The sequence below is a fragment of the Jaculus jaculus genome, chromosome 7 (genome assembly GCF_020740685.1).
Source record: "Jaculus jaculus isolate mJacJac1 chromosome 7, mJacJac1.mat.Y.cur, whole genome shotgun sequence".
In the NCBI taxonomy this organism is placed as follows: Eukaryota; Metazoa; Chordata; class Mammalia; order Rodentia; family Dipodidae; genus Jaculus; species Jaculus jaculus.
The window spans coordinates 144,172,890-144,197,345 of NC_059108.1; the positions used below are offsets into that span (position 1 = coordinate 144,172,890).

A 24,456-nucleotide genomic window follows, 5' to 3' on the forward strand; every position below is an offset into this window, starting at 1 on the left:
CCTCCTGCTACTGCAAAAGAACTCCAAATTCCAAATGCATGTGCCACTTTGTGCATCTGGGTTTTGGGAAATCGAACCCAGGCCCCATCAGGCTTTGCAAGCAAGTGCCTTTAACTGCTGAGCCATCTCTCCACCCTCCCATGTGAGTATCTTTTTTAAAAAATATTTTTTTTTATTTATTTGAGAGAGATACAAAAATAGGCAGGGGGAGAGAGAGGGAGAAAGAGAAAGAGTGAGTGTGAATGGGCACACCAGGGCCTCCAGCCACTGAAAACAAACTCTAGACACATGCAACACCTTGTGCATCTGATTTACGTGGGTCCTGGGGAATTGAACCTGGGTTCTTTGGCTTTGCAAGCAAGTGCCTTAAACTATTAACCCATCTCTCCAGCCCCATGTGAGTATTCTTAACATCACAGAACTGTACACCAAAACAGCTTTAAAATGGGCTGGAGAGATGGCTTAACACTTAAGGCATCTGCCTGTAAAGCCAAAGGAACCAGGTTCAATTCCCCAGGACCCACATAAGCCAGATGCTACAGAGTGGTGCAGGCATTTTGAGTTCGTTTGCAGCTGCTGAAGGCCCTGGTGCACCCATTCTCTCTCTCTCTCTGCTCTTTCTCTCTGTCAAATAAAAATAAAATAAGGGCTGGAGAGATGGCTTACTGGCTAATGCTTTTGCCTGCAAAGCCAAAGTACCACAGTTGGATTCCCCAGGACCCACATAAGCCAGATGCACAGGGTGGCGCATGTGTCTGGAGTTTGTCTGCAGTGGCTGGAGGCCCTGGCATGCCTGTTCTCTTTCTCTCTCTCAATCTCTGTCTGCCTCTTTCCCTCTCTTGCTCTCTCAAATAAATAAAATAAATGACAATTTTATGCCACATCTATTTTACTATATAAATACTAAAAATATCAAATTCATACAAGTACTGCTTGCCATAGTCCAGTATTGGAAAATATTGAGCAATGGCATGGACTAAGAATGTATGATATACTGATGTACCAGGAATACAGCAATGAAACCAAATAAGCTACAGCTACATCGTGAGGGTCAATAGACTTCTCTGAAAACTAGAAGGAACTAAAGATTTAATGTCTCCCTAAAACTAGCAGGTAATAAAAATGACACAGGAAACATGCAGCCTTAATAGGCTACTCCCAATAGATAAAACTTCCCTTAGCTTAGAAAACCTTGAGGGAACAGAAACTGTCTAATAGGTTATCCTGCCTAGACAATTTGGCTAAAAAAGCTTAGTCTGAGCAAGGACACAAATAACTACAGTTCCTTATCTTCTTCCCTTGGACCCGCAACTGCTACAGTCTTTTTCTTAGGATACTCCTTATAAGCTTACACCCCAGCCTGGCCCAGTGCTTTAGCCTTCATCCCACAGGAAAGCTGAGGTACCTTGCTGTTTCTCTCAATAAACAGTCTATCTGTAAAGATCAAATCTGATATTTTCTTTTGCTTTTCTCTTACACTTTCCTTACACATAGAATAATGTTGAACCTCACAAATGAAGAATAAAACAAGTAAGGTACAAAAAATATAGATCATATTATATTAATTTAGGGCCAAAACAAGTTAAAAATAAATTATATTGCTTAATGATGTACACAAGGATGGTTAAATTTGGAAAACAAAAGAAATGTTAGTCACAAAAATTAAAACAGTGGCAACCTATTAGAGTGGAAGTTGTCTGCATCAAGGAAGAGCCTATAGAGAACTTGAAAGCTGGCAATGATTATATAGATATTGCCTTTATACTTATTCCTCAAATTGTACATATGTTGTTTAATACTTTTCTGTATCTATTATATATGCCATGCATGAAATGCTATATACCATATTTATAAGGGAAGGGATTGAAATTATATAGGTACAAATAATGTTTGTAATAGTGTGTCTCATGGACATGGATGTAAGTAAGTGAATAAATTTTCCTTTATTATTTATAACCTTATTTTTCTCCTTCCATTTTTCCAGGTAGTCTCACTCTAGCCCAGGCTGACCTGGAATTCATTCTGTAGTCTCAGGGTGACCTCAAACTCACAGCAATCCTACCTTTGCCTCCTGAGTGCTGGGATTAAAGGCATGCACTACCATGCCTGGCCCAGTAATTTTTTCTTTAAAAGGAAAGCTTTAAAAAGTACTATATAGTTATTTCTTCAGGTATACACTGGACTTTGTATTGTGACCTCAACCCACTGTAGCTTAGTTTTTTACTCGCTGCCTTTTGTGGACTGCCAAGGTTAACGATAGCCTTCTCTCAGACAGTCCTTGTCTCTCTGGCCTCTCAGGGGTATCTGACATACTGATTTCCCTTGGATCCCACACCTCCACTCTATGCTGGCATTCATGCAACAACTCTATTCTACTTTATCCTCCCTCCCTCCTTTTCCATCTTAAAACATTCACAGTTCTGGAATAACCTTTTCCTTTCACTTTGGGGGGGGGGGCGGGAATAGAGGTTTACTTTGGCTTACAGACTTGAGGGGAAGCTCCATGATGGCAGCGGAAAACAATGGCATGAGAAGAGGGTGGACATCAACCTCTGACCAACATAAGGTGGACAATAGCAACAGTAGAGTGTGCCAAACACTGGCATGGGGAAACTGGCTATACCACCTAGAAGCCCACCCCCAACAATAAACTGCTTCCTGGAGGTATTAATTTCCAATTACCGTCAGCTGGGGAACCTAGTATTCAGATACCTAAGTTTTTTTTGGGGGGGGCACCTGAATCAAACCATCATACCCAGGCTAACCTGAAATTCACTGTGGAAATCAGTGTGGAGGTTCTTGAAACAGCTAAAAATAGATTTATCATATGATCCAGCTATAACACTCCTAGGCATATATCCTAATGACTCTTCACACTACCTTAGAGATACCTGCACAACCGTGTTTATTGCTGCTCTATTCATAATAGCTAGGAAATGGAACCAGCCTAGATGCCCATCCATAAATGAATGGATAATAAAGATGTGGTACATCTACACAATGGAGTTCTATTCAGCGGTAAAGAAAAATGAAATTAAAAAAAAAATAAAAAAATAAAAGAAAGAAAAATGAAATTATTAAATTTGCAGGGAAATGGATGGATCTGAAAAGGCTTATACTAAGTGAAGTAACCCAGGCCCAGAAAGCCAAATGTCACATGTTCTCTCTCATATGTGGATCCTAGCTACAGATGTACTTGTGTATGAGCTAGAACCAAAAATCCGTAGCTGATAACCTAGAAAAAGACTATAAGGGAGGTAGGAGAGGGAAGGACTTAAGGGGAGGGTATTGCATATATGTAAGTAGAAGAACAGATTACAGGGAGGGGAAAGACCTAAGCAAGGTCAGGGGAAGTGAATGTATAAAAGAAGGGTGAGGGCTGGAGAGATGGCTTAGCGGTTAAGCGCTTGCCTGTGAAGCCTAAGGACCCCGGTTCGAGGCTCGGTTCCCCAGGTCCCACGTTAGCCAGATGCACAAGGGGGCGCACGCGTCTGGAGTTCGTTTGCAGAGGCTGGAAGTCCTGGCGCGCCCATTCTGTCTCTCTCCCGCTATCTGTCTTTCTCTCTGTGTCTATCGCTCTCAAATAAATAAATAAATAATTTTGAAAAAAAAAAAAAAAAAAAAAAAAAAAAAAAAAAAAAAGAAGGGTGAGGGAAGGGGGGAAGGAAGGTCAGTCAAAATTCAAGATATTCTGAAAAAGACATATGAAAATCTTTCTTGAATAATGGCACTTCTAGAAGCCATAGATTACTAGGAAAATTTTCAGTGCCAGAAATGGGATACCTTCTAGTGAGTTGTTGGCCAGAGGTGTATGCCACCATACCTGGCTAATTTCTATTTTATAAATTTTAATTTAGTTTTTGTTTTTTTTTTTTGAGGTAGGGTTTCACTCTAGCTCAGGCTCTCCTGGAATTCACTATGTAGTCTCAGGGTGGCCTCGAACTCACAGTGATCCTCCTACCTCTGCCTCCCGAGTGCTGGGATTAAAGGCGTGCGCCACCACGCCCGGCTAATTTAGTTTTTTTTATTGACAACTTCCATGATTGTAAACAACATCCCATGGTAATTCCCTGCCCCCCCCACTTTCCCTTTTGAAACTCCAGTCTCCATCATATCCCCTCCATTCAGTCTCACTTTTATTTTGATGCACTAATAATTATCATCTTACATTTCCCCTGACTCCTAACTTTTAGTTTCCATAAGTCAGTTGCAAAGCCAATTTTCCATTTCAACAGTACCACAGAGCAAGCTAAGCTCTTAATTCTTAATTCTATCTCCAATGAGCTTTATTTTTACCTGGTAACATTAGCCGACTGCATTCTGAAGCCTCGGTCACTGGAAGGAGGGATAAGCAAGTAATGTCTTTAGCCTCTGATTCTACTAGGCCCTGTCCCAACGGGATGGAGGTATTCTGAACAAACTGAACCAGGAGCTGAGGGAGGGAAAAGACAATACTAAGAGATAGAGGTTGTTAGGAATAGATTTAAGCTTCTAAAATTTACCAAAAAGGTAAATGATATAATAAATTTTGCTCACTAATTTCAAACATATTTACTAAAAAACTAGACTTAACTACAATATTGATGAAGTACTCTGTTCGAGAGATAGGCTGATTTATATAATTACATTAACATATTATTTTCTCTCTCGCTCTCTTTTTCTATCTTTTGTTGTTTTTCTTGAGGTAGGGTCTTGCTCTAGCCCAAGCTGGCCTGGACATCACTATGTAGTCTCAGGGTGGCTTTGAACTCATGGCGATCCTCCTACATCTGCCTCTGGAATGCTGGGATTAAAGGCGTGCACCACCATGCCTGGCCCTGATCTGTTTTTGAAAATCAACTGCACTATACTCATTACATATTACAAAATACATTCCTGGGTAGTGGCTCATTCAATCCTCATGTTAAATCACTAAAAATTTAATATGTATTTTACAAGTGAGAAATCAACCAGAAGACATTAAGTGACTTGTCTCAGATGACAGAACTTATTACAAGAACCAGTCTTGAAATTTAAATAATCTGAATTTAAATTAAATGACCTTTCAACTCACAACACAAATTTACTAAAATTAAAGTGAGAAAAAATGAAGGGAAATATAAAAATGCTTAAATCTCCCATTGTACTTAAAAAGAAAATTTCAGGGCTGGAGAGATGGTTTAGCGGTTAAGCGCTAGCCTATGAAGCCTAAGGACCCCAGTTCGAGGCTCGATTCCCCAGGACCCACGTTAGCCAGATGCACAAGGGGGTACACGCATCTGGAGTTCGTTTGCCATGGCTGGAAGCCCTGGCACGCCCATTCTCCTTCTCTCTCTATCTGCCTCTTTCTCTCTCTATTTGCCACTTTCTCTCTCTCTCTCTGTCACTCTCAAATAAATAAAATGAATAAAAAATTTTTTTTTAATTTCAAATATATACAAAATTCAGGAAAAGATGGCTTGTGGTAGTATTTGTGTGTGCATATATATGTGAGATATATATATATACATATATATTGAGATATATATATATACATATATATATATTTGTGTGTGCATATATATGATACAAATCACATTATATAAACATGGTTTAGGAATATAAAGTTTTTTTGCTTTTTTTTGGGGGGGGGTTTAAGGTAGGGTTTCACTCTAGCCCAGGCTGACCTGGAATTCACTATGCAGTCTCATGGTGATCCACCACCTACCTTTGCCTCCCAAGTGCTAGGATCAAAGGCATGTCAACATGCTGCTTTTTTTTTGGAGGCAGGGCCTCATTCTAGCCCAGACTGACCTAGGACTCATTCTGTGGTCCAAGGCTGGCCTCAAACTTACAGTGAGTGCCCTACCTCAGCTCCCCTAGTACTAGGATTAAAGTTGTGCACCACCACACCTGGCAACTATTTTAATCCCGAAAGATAAACACAGAATGTTTAGGCTGGGCATGGTGGCGCACACCTTTAATGCCAGCAGGGGCAGAGGTAGGAGGACAACAGTGACTTCATGGTCACCCTGAGACTACATAGTGAATTCCAGGTCAGCCTCAGCTAGAGTGAGAATCTACCTTGAAAACCCAAAAAGAAAACAAAAAACAGTATTTAAAACTTTTAGAAAATATTCAGTACTAGAAAAATAATAAATTAAGAATGGCAATCAAATCCATTTTGCTCACAAAGCCTAAAATATTTACTATCAAGTCATTAGAAAGAACAAAGTTAAAAGCCTGGCGTGGTGGTGCATGCCTTTAATCCCAGTACTCAAGAGGCAGAGGTAGGAGGATCACCGTGAGTTCAAGGCCACCCTGAGACTACATAGTTAATTTAATTCTAGGTTAGCCTGGGCCACTGTGAAACCCTACCTCGAAAAACCAAAAAAAAAAGAAAGAAAGAAAGAAAGAGCAAAGTTGATAGGAATTCATATGAGTAATAAGTTTTGGGATTTCTAGGATGTTCAATTTTTTTTTGGTAATTGTAATAAAATTATGTATATAAAAAAAGTCATTATAGAAGTTGTTTCCTGACTAATAAACTAAGGATGAACTAAAATAGAGTCACTAAAAGGAAACAGCCTGAGTGGGCTCACCTCTGGTTTGGATTCTAATTCATCTGATAACATTGATTCAGCTTCCAAAATCCTGTCGTTGTTCAGGGGACAGGTTCAAATATAATTTCAGTCAATGATATCTTCCTGTTTTGCTCATATTCCCTTAGGAATATGTTCTTCTGGTAAAATGCTGAACTAGGCTGGTAATCAATTTAACCTAAAATAGGGGTCAAAAAAGGGAAAGACAAAGCATTAAGAGCAATGGCTTAATAAACAAAGGCATTTCTTCATCTAAAAATGAAAACAAGCAAAGAATTGAGCCTAAAGCACTTGTTTTTAAAAAAGAACAACTGCTGAGCTGGGTGTGGTGGTGCACACTTTTAATCCCAGGCTGAGGAAGGAGGATCTCTGTGAGTTCAAGGCCACCCTGAGACTACAGAATGAATTCCAGGTCAGGGCTAGAGCAAAAACAAAACAAACAAAAAACCATAGGCTGGAGAGATGGCTTAGAAGTTAAGGCACTTGCCTGCGAAGCCTAAGGACCTGTATCTGACATCCCAGATCCCACATAAGCACAAGGTGAAGCATGCGCGAGGCCACACGTGCACACAAGGTGGCGCATGAAGTCTGGAGTACCAATCTTCTTTTTCTCATTAAAAAAAAACAAAAAAGGGGCTGGAGAGATGGCATAGCGGTTAAGCGCTTGCCTGTGAAGCCTAGGGACCCCGGTTCGAGGCTCAGTTCCCCAGGTCCCACGTTAGCCAGATGCACAAGGGGGCGCACGCGTCTGGAGTTCGTTTGCAGAGGCTAGAAGCCCTGGCGCGCCCATTCTCTCTCTCTCTTCCTCTACCTGTCTTTCTCTCAGTGTCTGTCGCTCTCAAATAAAAAAAAAATAAAAAAATTTATTTAAAAAAAAAGACTGGAAAGATGGCTTAGTGGTTAAAGTGTTTACCTGCAAAGTCAAAGGATTCCAGTTCGAATCTCCAGCACCCACATAAGCCAGATGCACAAAGGGGCGCATGCATCTGGAGTTGTTTGCAGTGGCTGGAGGCCCTGGCACACATTCTCTTTCTCTCTCTCTGCCTTTCTCTCTCTCTCTCAAATAAATAAATAAATAAATAAAATTTTTTTTAAAGCCAGACTGTAGGGCTTGCCTAAAAAAAGAAAAAAAAAAAAAAACAAGCTGGGCAGCTAGACTGGTATTTCTTCGCTACCAACAAGTGACCCTGTCTCAAAGAGAGTGAAGAAAAGCAAAGACAGCTCAACCTCAACATTGCCCTCTGCCTCCACCACACACTGTGGCACATAGTGCCCATAAACATACACGCACACAAATAAGAAACTCTATAAACAAACCCTAAAAACATCAAAACCTATAAAAAGGTTGTTCTGTTGAGTGTGGTGGCACATGCCTTTAATCCCAGCATTCAGGAGGCAGAGGTAGGAGGATCACCATGAGTTTGAGGCCACTCTGAGACTGCATAGTGAATTCCAGGTCAGCCCAAGATAGAGTGAATCCCTACTTCGAAAAACAAAAACAAGAATAAAAAAAGGATGGGGCTGGAGAGATGGCTTAGCGGTTGAGCTTTTGCCTGTGAAGCCTAAGGAACACAGTTTGAGGCTCGATTCCCCAGGACCCACGTTAGCCAGATGCACAAGGGGGCGCATGTGTCTGGAGTTCGTTTGCAGTGGCTGGTAGCCCTGGCGCGCCCATTCTCTCTCTCTATCTGCCTCTTTTTCTGTCTGTTGCTCTCAAATAAATAAATAAAAATAAACAAAAAAATTTTTTTAAAAAGGTTGTTCTTTGATACAGTTTTTGTTCTCATGAAACCCAGCAGCCTTCTTGCCTTTACCTCTTGAGTGCTGGGATTATAGATGCCTACCAAGTGCCAGGCTTACAGGTGTGCCACCACATCTGGCTAAAGGCCTTAAACATGGAAAATGCTATATTCCCAAAGCTGTTCATAATAAATGTGTGACAAAAACTGGAAGCAAGCCGGGCGTGGTGGCGCACGCCTTTAATCCCAGAGGAAGAGGTAGGAGGATCGCCGTGAGTTCGAGGCCACCCTGAGACTACATATAGTGAATTTCAGGTCAGCCTGGGCTAGAGTGAGACCCTACCTCGAAAAAACAAAAATAATAAATAAATAAATAGAGATCCAATTGTGGAAGAATGGTTTATTTCAGTAAAGAAATAAAAAGATTAATTAGAAACATTAAAACAGGATGTTCTGGGGGAAAAAAAGGTTAACTAGCTATTATTTCTAATAATAGGAACAATAACCACTTCTATATGCCTTTATAAGTAGACATGCCATCAAGTTCTTAATTGGTCACAGTTCAGTTTTAAAAGAAATTCAGATTGAGAGGGAGAGGGGATATGATGGAGAGTGGAGTTGTGAAAGGGAAAATAAGAGAAGTGTATTATCATGCTTTGTTGTCTATAATTATGGAAGTTGTCAATAATGAAACATAAAGAAATAAAGGGAAATTCATGAGCAAGTGATGATAGAATTTATTGTGCCTTTATACTTCTTCATAATTTTTACACAATTTTAATGGGAAAAAGTCTCAAAATTAAGGCCTACTAAGTGGCTATAGTACATTTTACATTTTTTCAAGTCCATTAGAGAAATTAACTTTTTAGAAAGCTTTTCCACTTGGGCCTAGGGAGATGGCTCATCACTCAAGTTGGGTTGTCCTCATACATGCCATGTAGCTGAGAATGACCTTTGAACTCCTGATTCTACTGTTTTACCTTTCAATACATGGTTCTCTGCATGCTAGGAAAACACTCTACCAACTGAGCTACAACTCTAACCCAGCTTTAAAAAATTTTGTAAAATGTAGTTTATTTATTTGTTTGAGAGAGAGACAGGCAGAGAAAGAGAGAGAGAGAATGGGTGCACCAGGGCGTCTAGCCACTGCTAAGGAATTCCAGACATGTGTGCCCCCTTGTGCATCTGGCTTACGTAGGTCCTAGGGAATTGAACCGAGACCCTTTGGCTTTGTGGGTAAATACCTTAACCGGTAAGCCATCTCTCCAGTCCCCCCCTTTTTTATTAATTTTTATTTTTCTACCATGGTAGGGTCTCACTTTAGCCCAGGCTGACTTAGAACTCACTCTGCAACTTCAGGCTGTCGTCAGTTCACAGCAATCCTCCTATCTCTGCCTCCCAGTGCACCATGATCACCTTCCATCTATTCTTTTTGAATCAGCATTTATTTGGCTTCTTCTTTTCTTCTCTCTCTCTTTTTTTTTTTTTCCCCGAGGCTGACCTGGAATTCACTATGGAGTCTCAGGCTGGACTTGAATCCACGGCAATCCTCCTGCCTCTGCCTCCCCAGTGCTGAGATTAAAGGTGTGTGCCACCACACCCAGCTTATTTGTCTTCTTGAGGAGAAATAAATAACAATGAAAAATTCTTGGCTTTTTTTCCTCCCTTTTAAAAAATTTGTCAGTTTCCAGAATAATGAGTTAAAGTGACTGAGGGATTTTTTTAATTAACATCATAGGTATTTGTATTTGATGTGTTTTGATCTTTTAGAATTATTTTTTATTTCAATATTATCCTTTTTATTTTTTTATGTGTAGCCCAGGCTGGCTTGGAACTCCTGATCCTCCTGCCTCCACCCCTTCAGCAATTTCCTGTGGCATGTATCATCACAAATGGCTTTAAAAAAATTTTTTTTAATTTTTTTGGTTTTTTTGAGGTAGGGTCTCAGTCTAGCCCAGGCTGATCAGGAATTTACTATGTAGTCTCAGGGTGGCCTTGAACTCATACTGATCCTCCTATGTCTGCCTCCTTAGTGCTGGCACTAAAGGTGTGCACCACCACGCCCAGCTCTCTCTTGTCTATTTTGATGTTATCATTTTTTCCCCTCCTGTTATGGAGGCCTTATATAGGTAATGTCAACCACTGTGAGGGCATGATGAATGTCAAGGCCACGTTGGTTCTGGAAGACAGCTTTGTAAGCAGTCCTCCCTGCCTTTTGGCACCTACATTCTTTCAGCCACCTATTGCATTATGGCCCCTAAGCCTTGGAGGGTGTGATAGAGAAGTCTCAGTGCTGAACACCCCGCTATCTCCGTGGATTATGAAACAGATCACGTTGACAACACCTTAACTATCACACCATCCTTTCCCTCCTCCCCGTCCCCATTCTGCAGAGGGCCTTCCTCATTGGGGTTGCTGGTATTCCCCATGGGGCTGCGGGTTATGCATTGTGGAAGCAGCAGTCAGGTATTGGGGAGGGGCATGACGTCCCAACTTGAGGCTCTTACAATCTTTCCATCCCCTCTTTCACAAAATTCCCTGAAACTTGGTGGGTGTGTTTTAAGTCTACTTCAGTGATGAGCTCTTAGGAGCCCCTGGATTTCTGCTTTGGTAAGTGTTGAGTATCCTCAGTGCCTGTCTCCTTCACCCTGGAGCTGATTGTTAGGCTCACCATGGAAGCAGTACTCTATGGTTTCACCTGGGCCTTGGCTGAAATGCAAGGAGTGGTTTATCTCCTTGGGTCTCACTACCTTCTGTCAAAGAAAAATAGATTCTCCAATAGAGAGTAAAGTCAGCATTGGTTAAGTAGGATAAGCGTTATTAAGATTCAGATAGATGAAGCTCCTCTTTTAGCTAAAGACTTGTGGGAGCTTCACATGGGAGAGCATGATCTTTGTCTCCATAGGATTCAGACCTGGTTCCCAATTCCTTTCCACAGAGTGAGACCCTACCTTGAACAACAACAAAAAAAAAAAAAAAAAAAAAAAAAAAAAAAAAAACTGGAAGCAAAATACAATTACTCTTTAGAAAACTTGAATACAGGGCATGGCTAATTGAGCATGACACTGACACTTCAGACTTAATGCATCTGGGGAATCAAACCTGCGTCCTTCGGCTTTGCAGGCAAATACCTTAACCGCTAAGCCATCCCTCCAGCCCCCTCCATTTTTAACACCACTAACAATATGCATAGGAAAAAGTGGAAAGAAATTTACATAATTATGATAGTAGATATATTGTGTGACAGGCTAGTGTGACTTTTTTTTTTCTTGGCTTACTAGGTTTTCTAAAAGGTAATTAATTATTTTGTTTTTGTTTTTTTCAAGGTAGGGTCTCACTCTATCTAGCCCAAGCCTACCTGTAATTCACTATATAGTATCAGGGTGGCCTCGAACTCATGATGATCCTCCTACCTCTGCCTCCCATGCACCACCACTCCTGGCTCTATTTTGTTTTGATAATTTAAAAAATTAGTCCATCTGGGACAAGATGGTATTCGCCTATAATCCCAGCACTCAGGAGACAGAGGCAGGAGGATCCTAAATTCTAGGCTACCCCATCCTACATAGTGACTATCTTAGTAAAACAAATGCTGAGAGATAGCTTAGCAGTTAAGGCACTTGCCTGCAAAGCCTAAGGACCCAGGTCTGATTCCTCAGTTGGCAAGTAGGCCAGATGGGCAAGGTGGCTCATGTGCCCGGAGTTCGTTTGTACTGCCTAGGTGCCCTGCCACACCCATTCTCTCTCTCTGAAATAAATAAAATTTTTAAAAAATATCAAGGGGCTAGGAAGCTTGTTAATCAGTTAAGTGTTTGCAAAACTGCTGGCCTGAGTTTAAACCCCTAGTACCCACTTAAAAGCTGAGATGCACATCTATATCCTGGCACTCGAGAGGCAGATCCTCAGGGCAAACTGGAGAACAATTAGAGAAGATACTCGTTGTCAAACTCGGCCTACACACACGCATGCGTACACCCATACACATATGAAAACCCATATGTGTGCGTGTACACCACACACATAAAAGAAAATCAAGTTTAAAAGAATATCTCTGGGTTCAATCTCTATCACTACCAAAAGAAAATGGAAACCAAAAAAAAAAAAAAAAAAGGAAAGGCAAAATTTGAAGTGTTTTTGAAAGGTGTACTCTCAGGACCCAGATGCCATTGTCCCCTACAAATCAATTCATTCTATCCACCTTCCCTTCCTCCCTCCCCTACTTTTTGTGCTGGAGATTGAACCCGGGGCCTATGCATGCTAAGCATGTGATCTACTCAACTCCAACTCCAACTCAATTCTACCCTCCTCCCAGCACTGTGGCTCATGAACCCACTTAATCTGGTTTAAATATTGTTAAAATTAGGAGTAGTGTTACCCATAATGTAATTATACAGTATAAAATGTGCTAAGAGCAGGGCACGGTGGAACACGCCTCTAATCCCAGCACTCGAGAAGCAAAGGTAGAAAGATCACTGCGAGTTCCAGGTCAGCCTGGGCTAGAGTGACCCTACCTCAAAAACCAAAACAGGAGCTAGAGATGACTTAGTGGTTAAGGAGCTTGCCTGCAAAGCCAAAGGACCCAGGTTCAATTCCCCACAACCCACATAAAGCAGATGCACAAGGTGGTATGTGTGTCTGGAATTCGTTTGCAGGGGCTGGAAGATATGATGTGCCCATTCTCTCTCTCTCTCTCTTTAAAATATTTTTAAAAAACAGACTAGAAAGATAGATGGCTTAGCAGTTAAGATGCTTGCCTGCGAAGCTTAAGGACCCAGGTATGATGCCCCAGTATCCATGTAAGCCAGATGCACAAAGTGACATATATGTCTGGAGTTCGTTTGCAATGGCTAGAGGCCCTGGCATGCCTTTCTCTTTCTCTCTCTTTTCTCTATTTGCCCCTTTCTCTCTCTGTGTTTCTCTCTCTAATAAATAAAATATTTTTTAAATGTACCAAGAATGGGGGCTGGAGAGATGGCTTAGCGGTTAAGTGCTTGCCTGTGAAGCCGAAGGACCCCGGTTCAAGGCTCGATTCCCCAGGACCCATGTTAGCCAGATGCACAAGGGGGCGCACGCATCTAGAATTCGTCTGCAGTGGTTGGAAGCCCTGGCGTGCCCATTCTCTCTCTCTCTCTTTCTCTGTCTGTCGCTCTCAAATAAATAAATAAACCAAAAAAAAAAAAAAAAAGAATGGAAGTCTTCCTAGTATTAATACTATGTTACACTAAAATGCTAGACTAAGACACTTTACAAAAGATATTAAGAAATATGGCAATTAATGTTATGTTTATTGACTTTTCTCCCTTTTTGTAGCTACCAGAAATCCAGTTTACAAAATATAAATGAAATGTTCCTTTTTTCCCACTTAAATCCTCAATTTTTCTTTCCACATACATTTCTTACTTAAGCACTACCATATCTTAATGTGGTTTACCATTCATCTTCTTAAGAAGAAGGAACCAAGGTTTAATAACTCACTGACCAAAGTTACTAAACTTCACAAGCAAATCAGCATGAATATGAATGATTACAGGATTCTAGGTTTGATCTTGAATTTCCAGGGCTTAAAAATTTCTTTCCCCCAATTCCAGCTCATCCCAACAAGCCAAGAAATCTCCAAATGTTTGTTTAGGTCGCGATCTTTAAAGTACCTCCAACTTTGAGATTCCTGAATTATAAAATCTCAAAGAAGCCATGGTGGTGCACGCCTTTAATCCCAGCACATGGGAGGCAGATGTAGGAGGATCACCATGAGTTCAAGGCCAGCCTGAGACTACATAGTGAATTCCAAGTCAGCCTGGGCTAGCTAGAGCAAGACCCTACCTTGAAAAAAAAAAAAAAGCCATAAATTAATTAATAAATACTTCTAAGAAACCAGACAACCATTTACTGATATCCTTTTCTTCCTTTCTTTGGTTTTTCAAGGTAGGGTCTCACTCTAGCACAGGACAACCTGCAATTCACTATGGAGTCTCAGGGTGGCCTCAAAACCCACAGTGATCCCAAATGTACCACCGTATCCAGCCTATGATATCCATTTTATTTCACCTTAACCTTTAAAAAGGTGGACATTTTCTGAAACAACTGCGTATACATACAGGATAGACATACAATTCTGGTGTCCAAACTTAAGATTTGTACATGTACTGAAGGTTCAAGATAGAAAGCAAACACCTACCGGGTGTGGTGGCACATGCCTTTAATCCCAATACTCGGGAGGCAGAGGTAGGAAGATCACTGAGAGTTCGAGGCCACACTGAGACTACATAGTTAATTCCAGGTCAGCCTGGACCAGCGTGAGACCCTATCTTGAAAAACCAAAAAAGAAAGCAAGCAAGCACCTTTAACCTCGGAGCCATCTTACCAGACCCAAAACAGAGAACAGTGAAAGCACTAGAATAGGCTGAACTCTGAAGAATCTGCACAAGAGATAGGTGTGGCAGCACACGTATATAATCCCAGCACTGGGAAGGCTAAGGCAGGAGAAGGATCAGAAGTTTGAAGCCAGCCTAAACTACATCATTAGACCCTATCTCAAAACAAAAAGAAAAAAATATGGGGGCTGCAATAAGCCGTTCTCTTAATGTTCATACCCTTATACTAATAATACTCTCATTTTTGGTAGAGAAACTTCTTTTCAGATGGCAGTGACCTTGGGATGACTCAGAAGGCATCATGGTGCTGGAAGAAGTGACAGAGGAGTGCTCAGCACTGAAATATCTCTTATCACACCTTCCAAGGCTCAGGGTCTATTGCGGCAGAGGTGGCTGAAAGAATGTAAGAGCCAAAGGAAGGGTAGGACTCCTTACAATGTGCTCCTCCAGACACAAAATGGCCTGGATATCCATGACCTCACAGTGCCTGATTGATACTACCTACACAAGACCATCATAATAGGAGGAAAAGATCATGACATCAAAATAAGAGAGAGACTGATTGAGAGGGGGAGGGGATATGATGGAAAATGGAGTTTCAAAGGGAAAGTGCGGGGGGGGGGGGGGCATTACCATGGGATATTGTTTACAATCATGGAAATCGTTAATAAAAAAAATAATAAATTAATTTTTAAAAACATAGGGGATGGAGTGATGGATGGCTCAGCAGTTAAAGGCACTTGCTTGTAAAAAACCTGACAACCCTGGTTCAATTCCCCAGTGCCTATATAAACCAGATGCAGAAAGTGATAAAGTGTCTGGAATTCCTTTGCAGTGCCAGGAGGCCCTAGTGTACATAATCTCTCTGTGTCTGTCTCTTAACTCTAGCTCTTAAAAAAATAAGGAAAAAAAAATGTGTTCAAGAGCACACAGTAGCTCACTAACTGTCATGTGTGGACTTCATCTTAGCCCTGGACTTCATCTTTGACACAGAACTTGCTAAGTACACTGTCTAGTAGTATAATGACAAATACAAAGGTTATGATTCTCAATTCCATTACCAATTATATACAGTTCAAAAACTGCAATGTAAATCTTCTTTTTTTTCTTCTTGCAGTACAAGTCTTTTTTTAATTTTTTTTTAATTTTTTTGTCAAGGTAGGGCCTCACTAGCCCAGACTGCCCTTGAATGGGATTAAAGGCATGCACCACCACCATTCCAGGCCAAATCTTTTTAAAAGTTTCTGGACTGGAGAGATGGTTGAGAGGTTAATGAGCTTGCCTGCACTGCCCAACGACCAGAGTTCAATTTCCCAGTACCCACATAAAGCCAGTGGTGCAGCAGCTGGAGGCGCTGGTGCACCCATTCTCTGTCTTTTCTCTCTGTCTCTGCTTACAAATAAATAAGTAAAAATATTTTTTAAAAAATAAGTTTTTGCCAGGCATGGTGGCGCACACCTTTAATCCCAGCACTCGGGAGGCAGAGGTAGGAGGATTGCCGTGAGTTTGAGTTCGAGGCCACCCTGAGACTCCACAGTGAATTCCAGGTCAGCCTGGGCTGGAGTAAGACCCTACCTCAAAAAACCAAAAAAAAAAAGTTTTCGCCAGGCATGGTGGCGCACGCCTTTAATCCCAGCACTTGAGAGGCAGAGGTAGGAGGATCACTGTGAGTTTGAGGCCACCCTGAGACTCCTTAGTGAATTCCTGGTCAGCCTGGGCTAGAGTGAGACCCTACCTCAAAAAACCAAAAAAATAAAAATGTAAAAAAAAAAAAAAAGTTTTCAAGCTGGGCATGGTGACACACCCCTTTAATCCCAGCACTCGGGAGGTAGAGGTAGGAGGACAGTCAAGATTTCAAGGCCACCCTGAAACTACATAGTTAATTGCAGGTCAGCCTGGGCTAGAGTAAGTCTACCTCAGGGAAAAAAAAAAAGTTTCCAAAACTGTTTTCATAACATATATAATTACTCATTTTAAAGAGAAACTGTCTTTAGTATATTCACAGTTGTGTAACCATAAACGATTAATCAATTTTTACTTTTTTATTTTTTAATTTATTTATTAGAGAGAGAGACTGGGTATGCCAGGGCCTCCAGCCACTGCATATGAACTCCAGATACATGTGCCACCATGTGCATCTAGCTTACGTAGGACCTGGAGAATCAAACCTCAGTCCTGAGGCTTCACAGGTAAGTGTCTTAACCACTAAGTCATCTCTCCAGCACCCCCACCTGTTTTTGTTGTTGTTTTTTTCAGACATGATTTCATACAGCCCAAGCTGGCTTCAAGCTCAGTATGTAGCCAAAGCTGGCCTTGAATTGTTCTTATTGTATCAAATATTTTATTTATTTATTCACTTATTTATTTGTAAGCAGAAAAGTAGGGAAGAAGGGAAGGGGGCAGAGAAAGAATGGGTGCCTGAGGCCTCCTGCCACTGCAATAAACTCCAGATGCATGTGCCACTTTGGTGCATCTCACTTTACACGGGCACTGGGGAATCAAACTTGGGCCCATCGGGCTTTGCAAGCAAGTGCCTTTAACCACTGAGTGATCACTCCAGCTCTACCCTTGAATTTTTCTTCCTCCTTGGGGCAGGGTCTCGCTCTACTCCAGGCTAGCCTGGAACCCACTATAGTCCCAGGCTGGCCTCTAACTCACAGAGAACTTCCTACCTGTCTCCTGAGTGCTGCAATTAAATGGCCTTGGATTCTTGATCCTCCTCCTTCAAGCCACTCAGTGCTGGGATTACAGACATAGGCTATCGTGCCCAGTCAATTTTCCGTTTTCCAAAAAGAAACCCTGAAATCAATATCAACTTCTAAAGATATCTTTACTGTAAGTGTAAAGATATTTCAAACAAATTTCCTGTAAACGCATAAGTACTGAATAAAAATTCAGACAGTGAATGAATAACACAGAAAATGACAGCTCTTCTTCTTTTCTACAGTCCTGACTTTTCTTCTGAACTCCAAAACATACATACGTATATGTATATGTATATGTACATGTATATGTATATGTATATATACATATACACACACAGCAGCATTTAAAACTGGCCAATATCCAAAACCCAGATACATCCCCCCTACCAAGCCTGTTCTTCTGCAGTGTTCATTTATTCCCCAATCTTCTTCCTACTCAGCTGCAAATTCTGTCTAGTAATGCCTCTCATTCTTCACAATTTTTTTTTTTTTTTTTTTTTTGGTTTTTTTGAGGCAGGGTCTCACTCTGGCTCAGGCTGACCTGGAATTCACTATGTAGTCTCAGGGTGGCCGCGAACTCACAGCGATCCTCCTATCTCTGCCTCCCGAGTGCTGGGATTAAGGGCGTGCGCCACCACGCCCGGCTTTCTTCACATTTTAAATAATCCTGTGATTTCTGAGTCCTCCAAATTTATTCCTATTGTAAGCTCATTTAGATCTCTTAGTATCTTTAAACCATATTATTAAAATAGGATTGATTTGTTGGCCAGGGAAGTCCCTGATGCTCCTAAAACATTACAGGTCATTGCCGAGGCCCTTGATTTCCCACCAGGTATAGAAGGTAAGACCCTGCTGCTGGAGACTCCACATACTTGCTGCAAGGCCACTGAGAAATCCTGCTGGAGCTGAGCTGAAAACCTCCTCCATATAGACCAGCTGACAGAAAGCTGGAAAAAGCCACGCTGCACACAGTTCAATGGGAGAGAAAGAAATCACCAGTGGAGGTACTCAACAGTGGACACTGAAGCTTTAAATGTGGCCAGCCAGGCCAAATGAGCCAACAGGTACAAGAGTGGCATGCCTGTATGGGGGAAACCAACCACCCTCTAATTTGACTGCAGGCCCAGTCTATGGGAGAGAATAACATCCCTGACGCTGAAAACCTACAACAGGGTAGTCATGAGCCCTAGGGGTGCCTGCTGATGTCTGGATAAATGTATATAATATGCTCACCAAACGTCCCAGTAAGCACTTCTCTTAATGTTTGCACCCATATATTAATGCTACTCTCACTTTTGGTTAGAGAAGCTTCTCTTTTCAGATGGCAGTGACCTTGGGATGACTCAGAAGGCACCAAGGTGCTGAGAACTGACAGAGAAGAGCTCAGCATTGAAATATCTCTATCACACCTTCCAAGACTGAGGAGGGTTCATTGTGGAAGAGGTGGCAGAAAGAATAAGATCCAAAGGAAGGGTAGGACTCCTTACAACGTGCTCCTCCAGACACAAATGGCCTAGATATCCATGACCTCATAGTGCCTGACACTACCTACACAAGACCATCATAAGAGGAGGAAAAGATCATGACATCAAAATAAGAGAGCCGGCACATGCCTTTAATCCCAGCACTCAGGAGGCAAAGATAAGAGAAGCGCTGTGCATTCGAGGCCACCCAGAGACTACATAGTTAATTCCAGGTCAGCCTGAACCAGAGTGAGACCCTACCTCGAAAAACTGAAAGAAAAAACTAGAGAGAAACTGATTGGGGGGGGGAGGGCGGGATATGATGAAGAGTGAAGTTTCAAACGGGAAAAGTAGGGAGAGGAGGGAATTACCCTGGGATATTGTTTACAATTATGGAAGTTGTCAACAGAAAAATTTTAAAAATAGGCTCGTAGGGCTGGAGAGATGGCTCAGCGGCTAAGGCACTTGACTGTAAAGCCTAAGGACCTGGGTTCAATTCCCCAGTACCCACGTAAAGCCAGATGCAGAAAATGGCACATCCATCTGGAGTTCGTTTACAGTGGCTAAAGGCCCTAGTGTACCCATTCTCTCTCTCTCTCTCTCTTTCAAATAAATAAAGTATTAAAATAGGCTTCTAGGGCTGGAGAGAAGGCTCAGCAGTTAAGGCACTTGCCTGCAAAGCCAGACAATGTGGGTTCATTTCTGCAATACCCACATAAGGCCAGATGCACAGGTGGTGCATGTATCTGGAGTTTATTTGCAGTGGCTACAGGCCCTGGCATGCACATTTACACACACACACACTCTCTCTCTCTCTCTCTTTCTCATCCTATCTGGCTTTTTCTCTCTCTCTCAAATAAACAAAACATTTCTTAAAATAAGCTTCTAATTAGTCATCCTGTTTTAAGATTCCCTTTGCTTACTATCTATTCGGACACTCAAATTACCTTTCCAAAACATTAAAATGTTTATGTGGGCTGAAGAGGTGGCTTAATGGTTAAGGTACTCTGCCTTAGAAGCCTCAGAATCTAAGTTCGATTCCCCAGAACCCATGTAAGCCAGATGCACATGGTGGCACATGCATCTGGAGTTTGTTTGCAGTGGTGGAGGCCCTGGCATGCCCATTCTCTGTCTCTTTTCTCCCTCACAAATTAATTAATTAATTAAATTCTTAAAAATGTTTATGTGGGCTGGAGAGATGGCTTAATGGTTAAGGTGTTTGCCCACAAACCCTAAGGATTCAAGTTCGATTCCCCAGTACCCACGTAGGCCAGATGCACACGATGATGCATGCATCTGAAGGTTGTTTGCAGTGGATAGAGGTCCGGATGTGCCCATTCTCTCTCTGTCAAATAAATAAATAAAATATTTTTTAAAAGGTTTGTGTACTTTCCATATTCAAAGTCCAATGCCTCAAAATAATGGTCAAACCCTAATGTCACCCCCCCCCCCAAGAAAAAACTACAGATTAGGTGGCCCTGAACTCAAGGGCATTCTACTTCAGCTTCCCAAGTGCTGGGATTAAAGCCATGCACCACCACGCCTGGCTCTTACTAAACATTTGACATCTACTTGGCTGCAAAGCTTGAACTCGAACTCAAATTATTTATTTATTTATTTGCAAGGAGAGAAAGAGTGTGCCGGGACCTCATGATGCTGCAAAGGACCTCTAGATGCATGTATCACTTTGCGCACCTGGCTTCACCTGGGTACTGAGGAACTGAACCCGGACCATAGGGCTTTGCAAGCAAGCACCTTAGCACCTTAACCACTGAGCCATGTCTCCAGCCCTAGCATTCACATTTTTCATGTTATTTTAGTTGCCCCATATTCTCCCACACGTCAAGATAACACAGGATGGAATTTATCCCTCCTACCATCAACAACAACAACAAAAATGCCTGGTTTTGCTTCGAATGTTCCTTTTACTCTCTCTGCAGATGTGTTGGTGACTCTTGTACCGGAGTCTGAGTCAAAGTATGAAGTCGCAATCCCCAAGTTAATAATATTTGACTCCCAAAGGGTGCCTACGTGCATTTCAGAGCTTCGTGAGCAAGTGGAATAAAGTTTAATAAAATAGTTAAGGTTCTCGAGACTGTTCAGTCGGTTAAGTCCACTGGGCGAAAAGCACGCACACGCTTGTAAACGGTCGCAGCTCACACGCTCGCCGCAAGTGGCAGGCGAAGAGGCCGGCGGTGGGGCCCCAGTCTGCAGCCGTCCCTTTCCCATACTCGGAGAGCAGGTGGACGCAGGAAAGGGGAGGGAAGCTCGGGGCCGAGATGCCCGGGGCAGGCTCGGGCTGGCATTCCTTCCGGCCATCACAAAGGGCCCACCTCGGTGTGAAGGCCCGCGGGTCCCGGCGCCGGGTGCAGTCGGGGAGCTCCCCCAGCCTGGGACTCGCCGACGCCGGCTTTCTGGGGACGGTCGCGCTTCGGTCCATGCACCCGCCCCCAAAACGGAGCCGAGGAGCCGGCACGCCGCCCTCTCCCTCCATCCCGTGGGCCGCAGCCGCCGCTCTTCACCCCCGCCGCTCCTCACCCCGGCCGCCACGGCCCGGAGAGGTGCCCGAGGGGGGCGGCTTCCCGGTCCGCCTCGGGCGCGAGCTCGGCCCCGGCATCCCCCGCCCGAAAACCCCCCCAAAAAAGAGCCCGCAGCGGGCTTCCTTTCCCCGCAGGACCGCCCCCCGGCCCGGCGCGGGGGGGGGGGGTGGCCGGCCGCACCCCGGAGCTCACCTGCCTCCCGGTGCAGGGCAGCCGGCCGGCCGCAGTCGGTGCCCGATTCCGTCCACACGCGGCGTCTTCCGGCTCCCACCGGAAGCGGCCCGGGCGCGGGACAGGAAGTTTGGCCGCTTCCCGCGAACTCTGTGCGGGCGCTGCCCGGGGGCGGAGGGCCGGAGCCGCGGCCGTCGGGAGGGCTCCGCGCCCCCCACGCGGGGCTCGGCGGCGGCCCAGGAACTGCGGCCCCCCTCCCGCCCCCCGCCCCTCGGCCTGCCCGGGCCGCCGGCGGGTCAGCGCCCGCGGTCCGTGACGTCACCGCCCTCCTTCCTGCGGCGGGGCCCGAGGGCGGCTTCCCGCGGGCCGAGCCGTGGTCCCCGCGACCCCGCGAGGAAGCAGGGACGCCGCTGCGGCGCTGGGAGAGCTCACCGAGGACCTGCCGTCCCGCCGCGCGCGAGACAGGGGTACGGACCCGCTCACTGGCGCGCAGAGGGGCCCCGGGCGGCCTGAGGACGCCCTGCGGCCCGTTGAGGCCCGGGATGTCCCGAGTTCCTGGATAACGTCACTTGCGAAGAGCTTTTATGAGTTTGGCTGGCTGCTTGAAGTTTCTAGGTTATTTGAGAGGCAGAGAATGGGGTACGCAGCCACGGCAGACGAACTCCACATCTGCATTACATGGGTACTGGGGCAAGCGCCTTAACCGCTAAGCCATCTCTCCAGCCCAATTTCTAGCTTTTTTTTCTGTTTTGAAAACTTGCCGGAGTGCGGAAAACTAGGAGACTCAATTAAATAGTGACAGTGGGAATTAAAATTCAAGATTAAAACTAATGGCGCACGTCTTTAATCTCAGCACTAGAAAGGCAGAGTTAGTAAGAGGCTTGCCATGAATTCGAGGCCACCGTGATACTACATAGTGAATTCCAGGTCCGCCTGAGCTACAGCGAGACCCTACCTCGGAAAACAAAACAAAACAAAATGATTAAAACAAAGCTACACGTATAAATAGGTAAGTGGGTAAGGGAAGTTTCAGGGTAAGAACGCCTCTAGAGCCAGTTTGAGGCCGGGTGTTGAGGCACATACATGCCTATGATCCCAAAACTTAGTAGATAGGCTGAGGGGTTTACTTACGTGAGTACCAAGCCACAGACATACGTAGCAAGACCTTGTCTGGAAATTAAGTAAGGGGCTATAGAGATGGCTTAGCAGTTAAGGTGCTTGTCTGTGAGGCCTAAGATCCCAGGTTAGATTCCCCAGGACCCAAAAGAACATTGTGTTGACAGGTGACCATAAACCACACTCAGAAAAATATGTTCAGAAGGACTAGTTGGAAAGCAGTGGTTCAGTGGAGGAGTAGAGACAGGGTAGGGGGAAAGGATTATGATCAGATCAGGGTGTCAATAAAAATTTTTACGAAGTAGGCCAGGCGTGGTGATGCATGCTTTTAATCCCAGCACTTGGGTTGGAGGCAGAGGTAGGAGGATCGCCATGAGTTCGAGGCCAGTCTGAGACTACATAATGAATTCCAGATCAGCCTGAGCTAGAGTTACAGTGAGACCCTACCTCGAAAAACCAAAAAAAGCTTGGCGTGGTGGCACACACCTTTAATCCTAGCAGAGGTAGGAGAGTTTCCAGAAGTTCAAGGCCACCCTGAGACTCCATAGTGAATTCCAGGTCAGCCTAGGCTAGAGTGAGACCCTACCTCAAAAAAAAAAAACAAAAAAAGATAAAAAAGAAATAAAATAAATAAATAATAGGGCTGGAGAGATGGTTTAGCTGTTAAGCGCTTGCCTTTGAAGCCTAAGGACCCCGGTTCGAGGCTCGGTTCCCCAGGTCCCACGTTAGCCAGATCCACACACAAGGGAGCACACGCTCCTGGAGTTCGTTTGCAGAGGCTAGAACTTCTTCAGTTTTACTGTTCTAAAGGGTCAGTTGCAATTAATGGGACTTAAAGGTACATCTCCAGGTCTGTTTATTTTTTTTTTTGTATTTATTTGTGTGTGGGTGTGGGCATACCAGGGTCTCTCTGCTGCAAACAAATGCCTGTTCTGCTTTATAGCCTGCAGGCTTTACAAGCAAATAGCTTTGACCACTGAGTCACTACCCCAGCCTAAGTCTTTTTTTGTTATCAAGGTAGGGTTTCACAGGCTGACCTGGAACTCACTGTGTAGTCTCAGGGTGGCCTTGAACTCTCAGAGGTCCTCCTACCAGATACACAAGAAGGTGCATGCGTCTGGAGTTCATTTGCAGTGGCTGGAGGCCCTGGAGCACCCATCCTCTCTACTTATTCTCTCTCCCCCTTTCCCTCTCTCCCTCTCTCTCATAAAAATTAAAATATTTTTTACACTCATAGAATGAGGCAGGCATGTTGCCTTTAATCTGAGCACTTGGGAGGCAAACCCAAATGCATACTAACAAGTTTCAGTTTAAAAACCATGGAATGATTAGCCAGGCATGGTGGCATACGCCTTTAATCCCAGCACCTGGGAGGCAAGGGGGGAGGAACACTGAGTTCAAGGCCAGCCTGAGACTACAGAGTGATTTTCAGGTTGACCTGGGCTTAGAGAAAGACCCTACCTTTGAAAAAAACAAATCATGGAATGCCAGACATGGTGGCACATACCTTTAATCCCAGCAATGCGGAAGCTGAGGTAGGAGGACAGATCTGAATTCAAGGCCAGTCTGGGGCTAGTGATTAAATTTATGACAGCATGGGCTAGAATGAGACCCTACCTGAAAAAATATATATATCCTACAAAGTTTTTCCACTTCAACAAATGTTGACTAACTGCTTATCACTTAGAATTAGTAAAATGCTTAATCAGTTGCAAACTAACAGAAATTGGGCTAAGGAAGTGGCTCGGTGTATAAAGTGCTTGCCTCACAAGCATGAGTCCCTGAGTTTGG

The 24,456-nt window shown here is 43.6% G+C and overlaps 2 protein-coding genes across 7 annotated transcripts in view; one reads left to right on the plus strand and one right to left on the minus strand.

The window, feature by feature from the left end:
- Znf410 (zinc finger protein 410) overlaps positions 1-21,645 on the minus strand; it is a 51,470-nt gene extending 29,825 nt beyond the window's left edge. For all 6 annotated transcript variants that reach the window (XM_045155356.1, XM_045155353.1, XM_045155354.1 and 3 more), the window contains exons 1-3: positions 21,571-21,645; positions 6,561-6,738; positions 4,297-4,432 (exon numbers count right to left, since the gene is read on the minus strand). In XM_045155356.1, the coding sequence (XP_045011291.1) occupies positions 4,297-4,432; positions 6,561-6,593 (169 nt within the window). In that variant the 5' untranslated portion in view covers positions 6,594-6,738; positions 21,571-21,645. The remainder of the gene's footprint in view (positions 1-4,296; positions 4,433-6,560; positions 6,739-21,570) is intronic.
- Positions 21,277-22,062, plus strand: LOC123462350 (basic proline-rich protein-like). The gene has a single exon (XM_045155592.1). The coding sequence runs from the start codon at positions 21,277-21,279 to the stop codon at positions 22,060-22,062; it is 786 nt and encodes a 261-aa protein (XP_045011527.1).
- Positions 22,063-24,456: the final 2,394 nt, after the last annotated feature.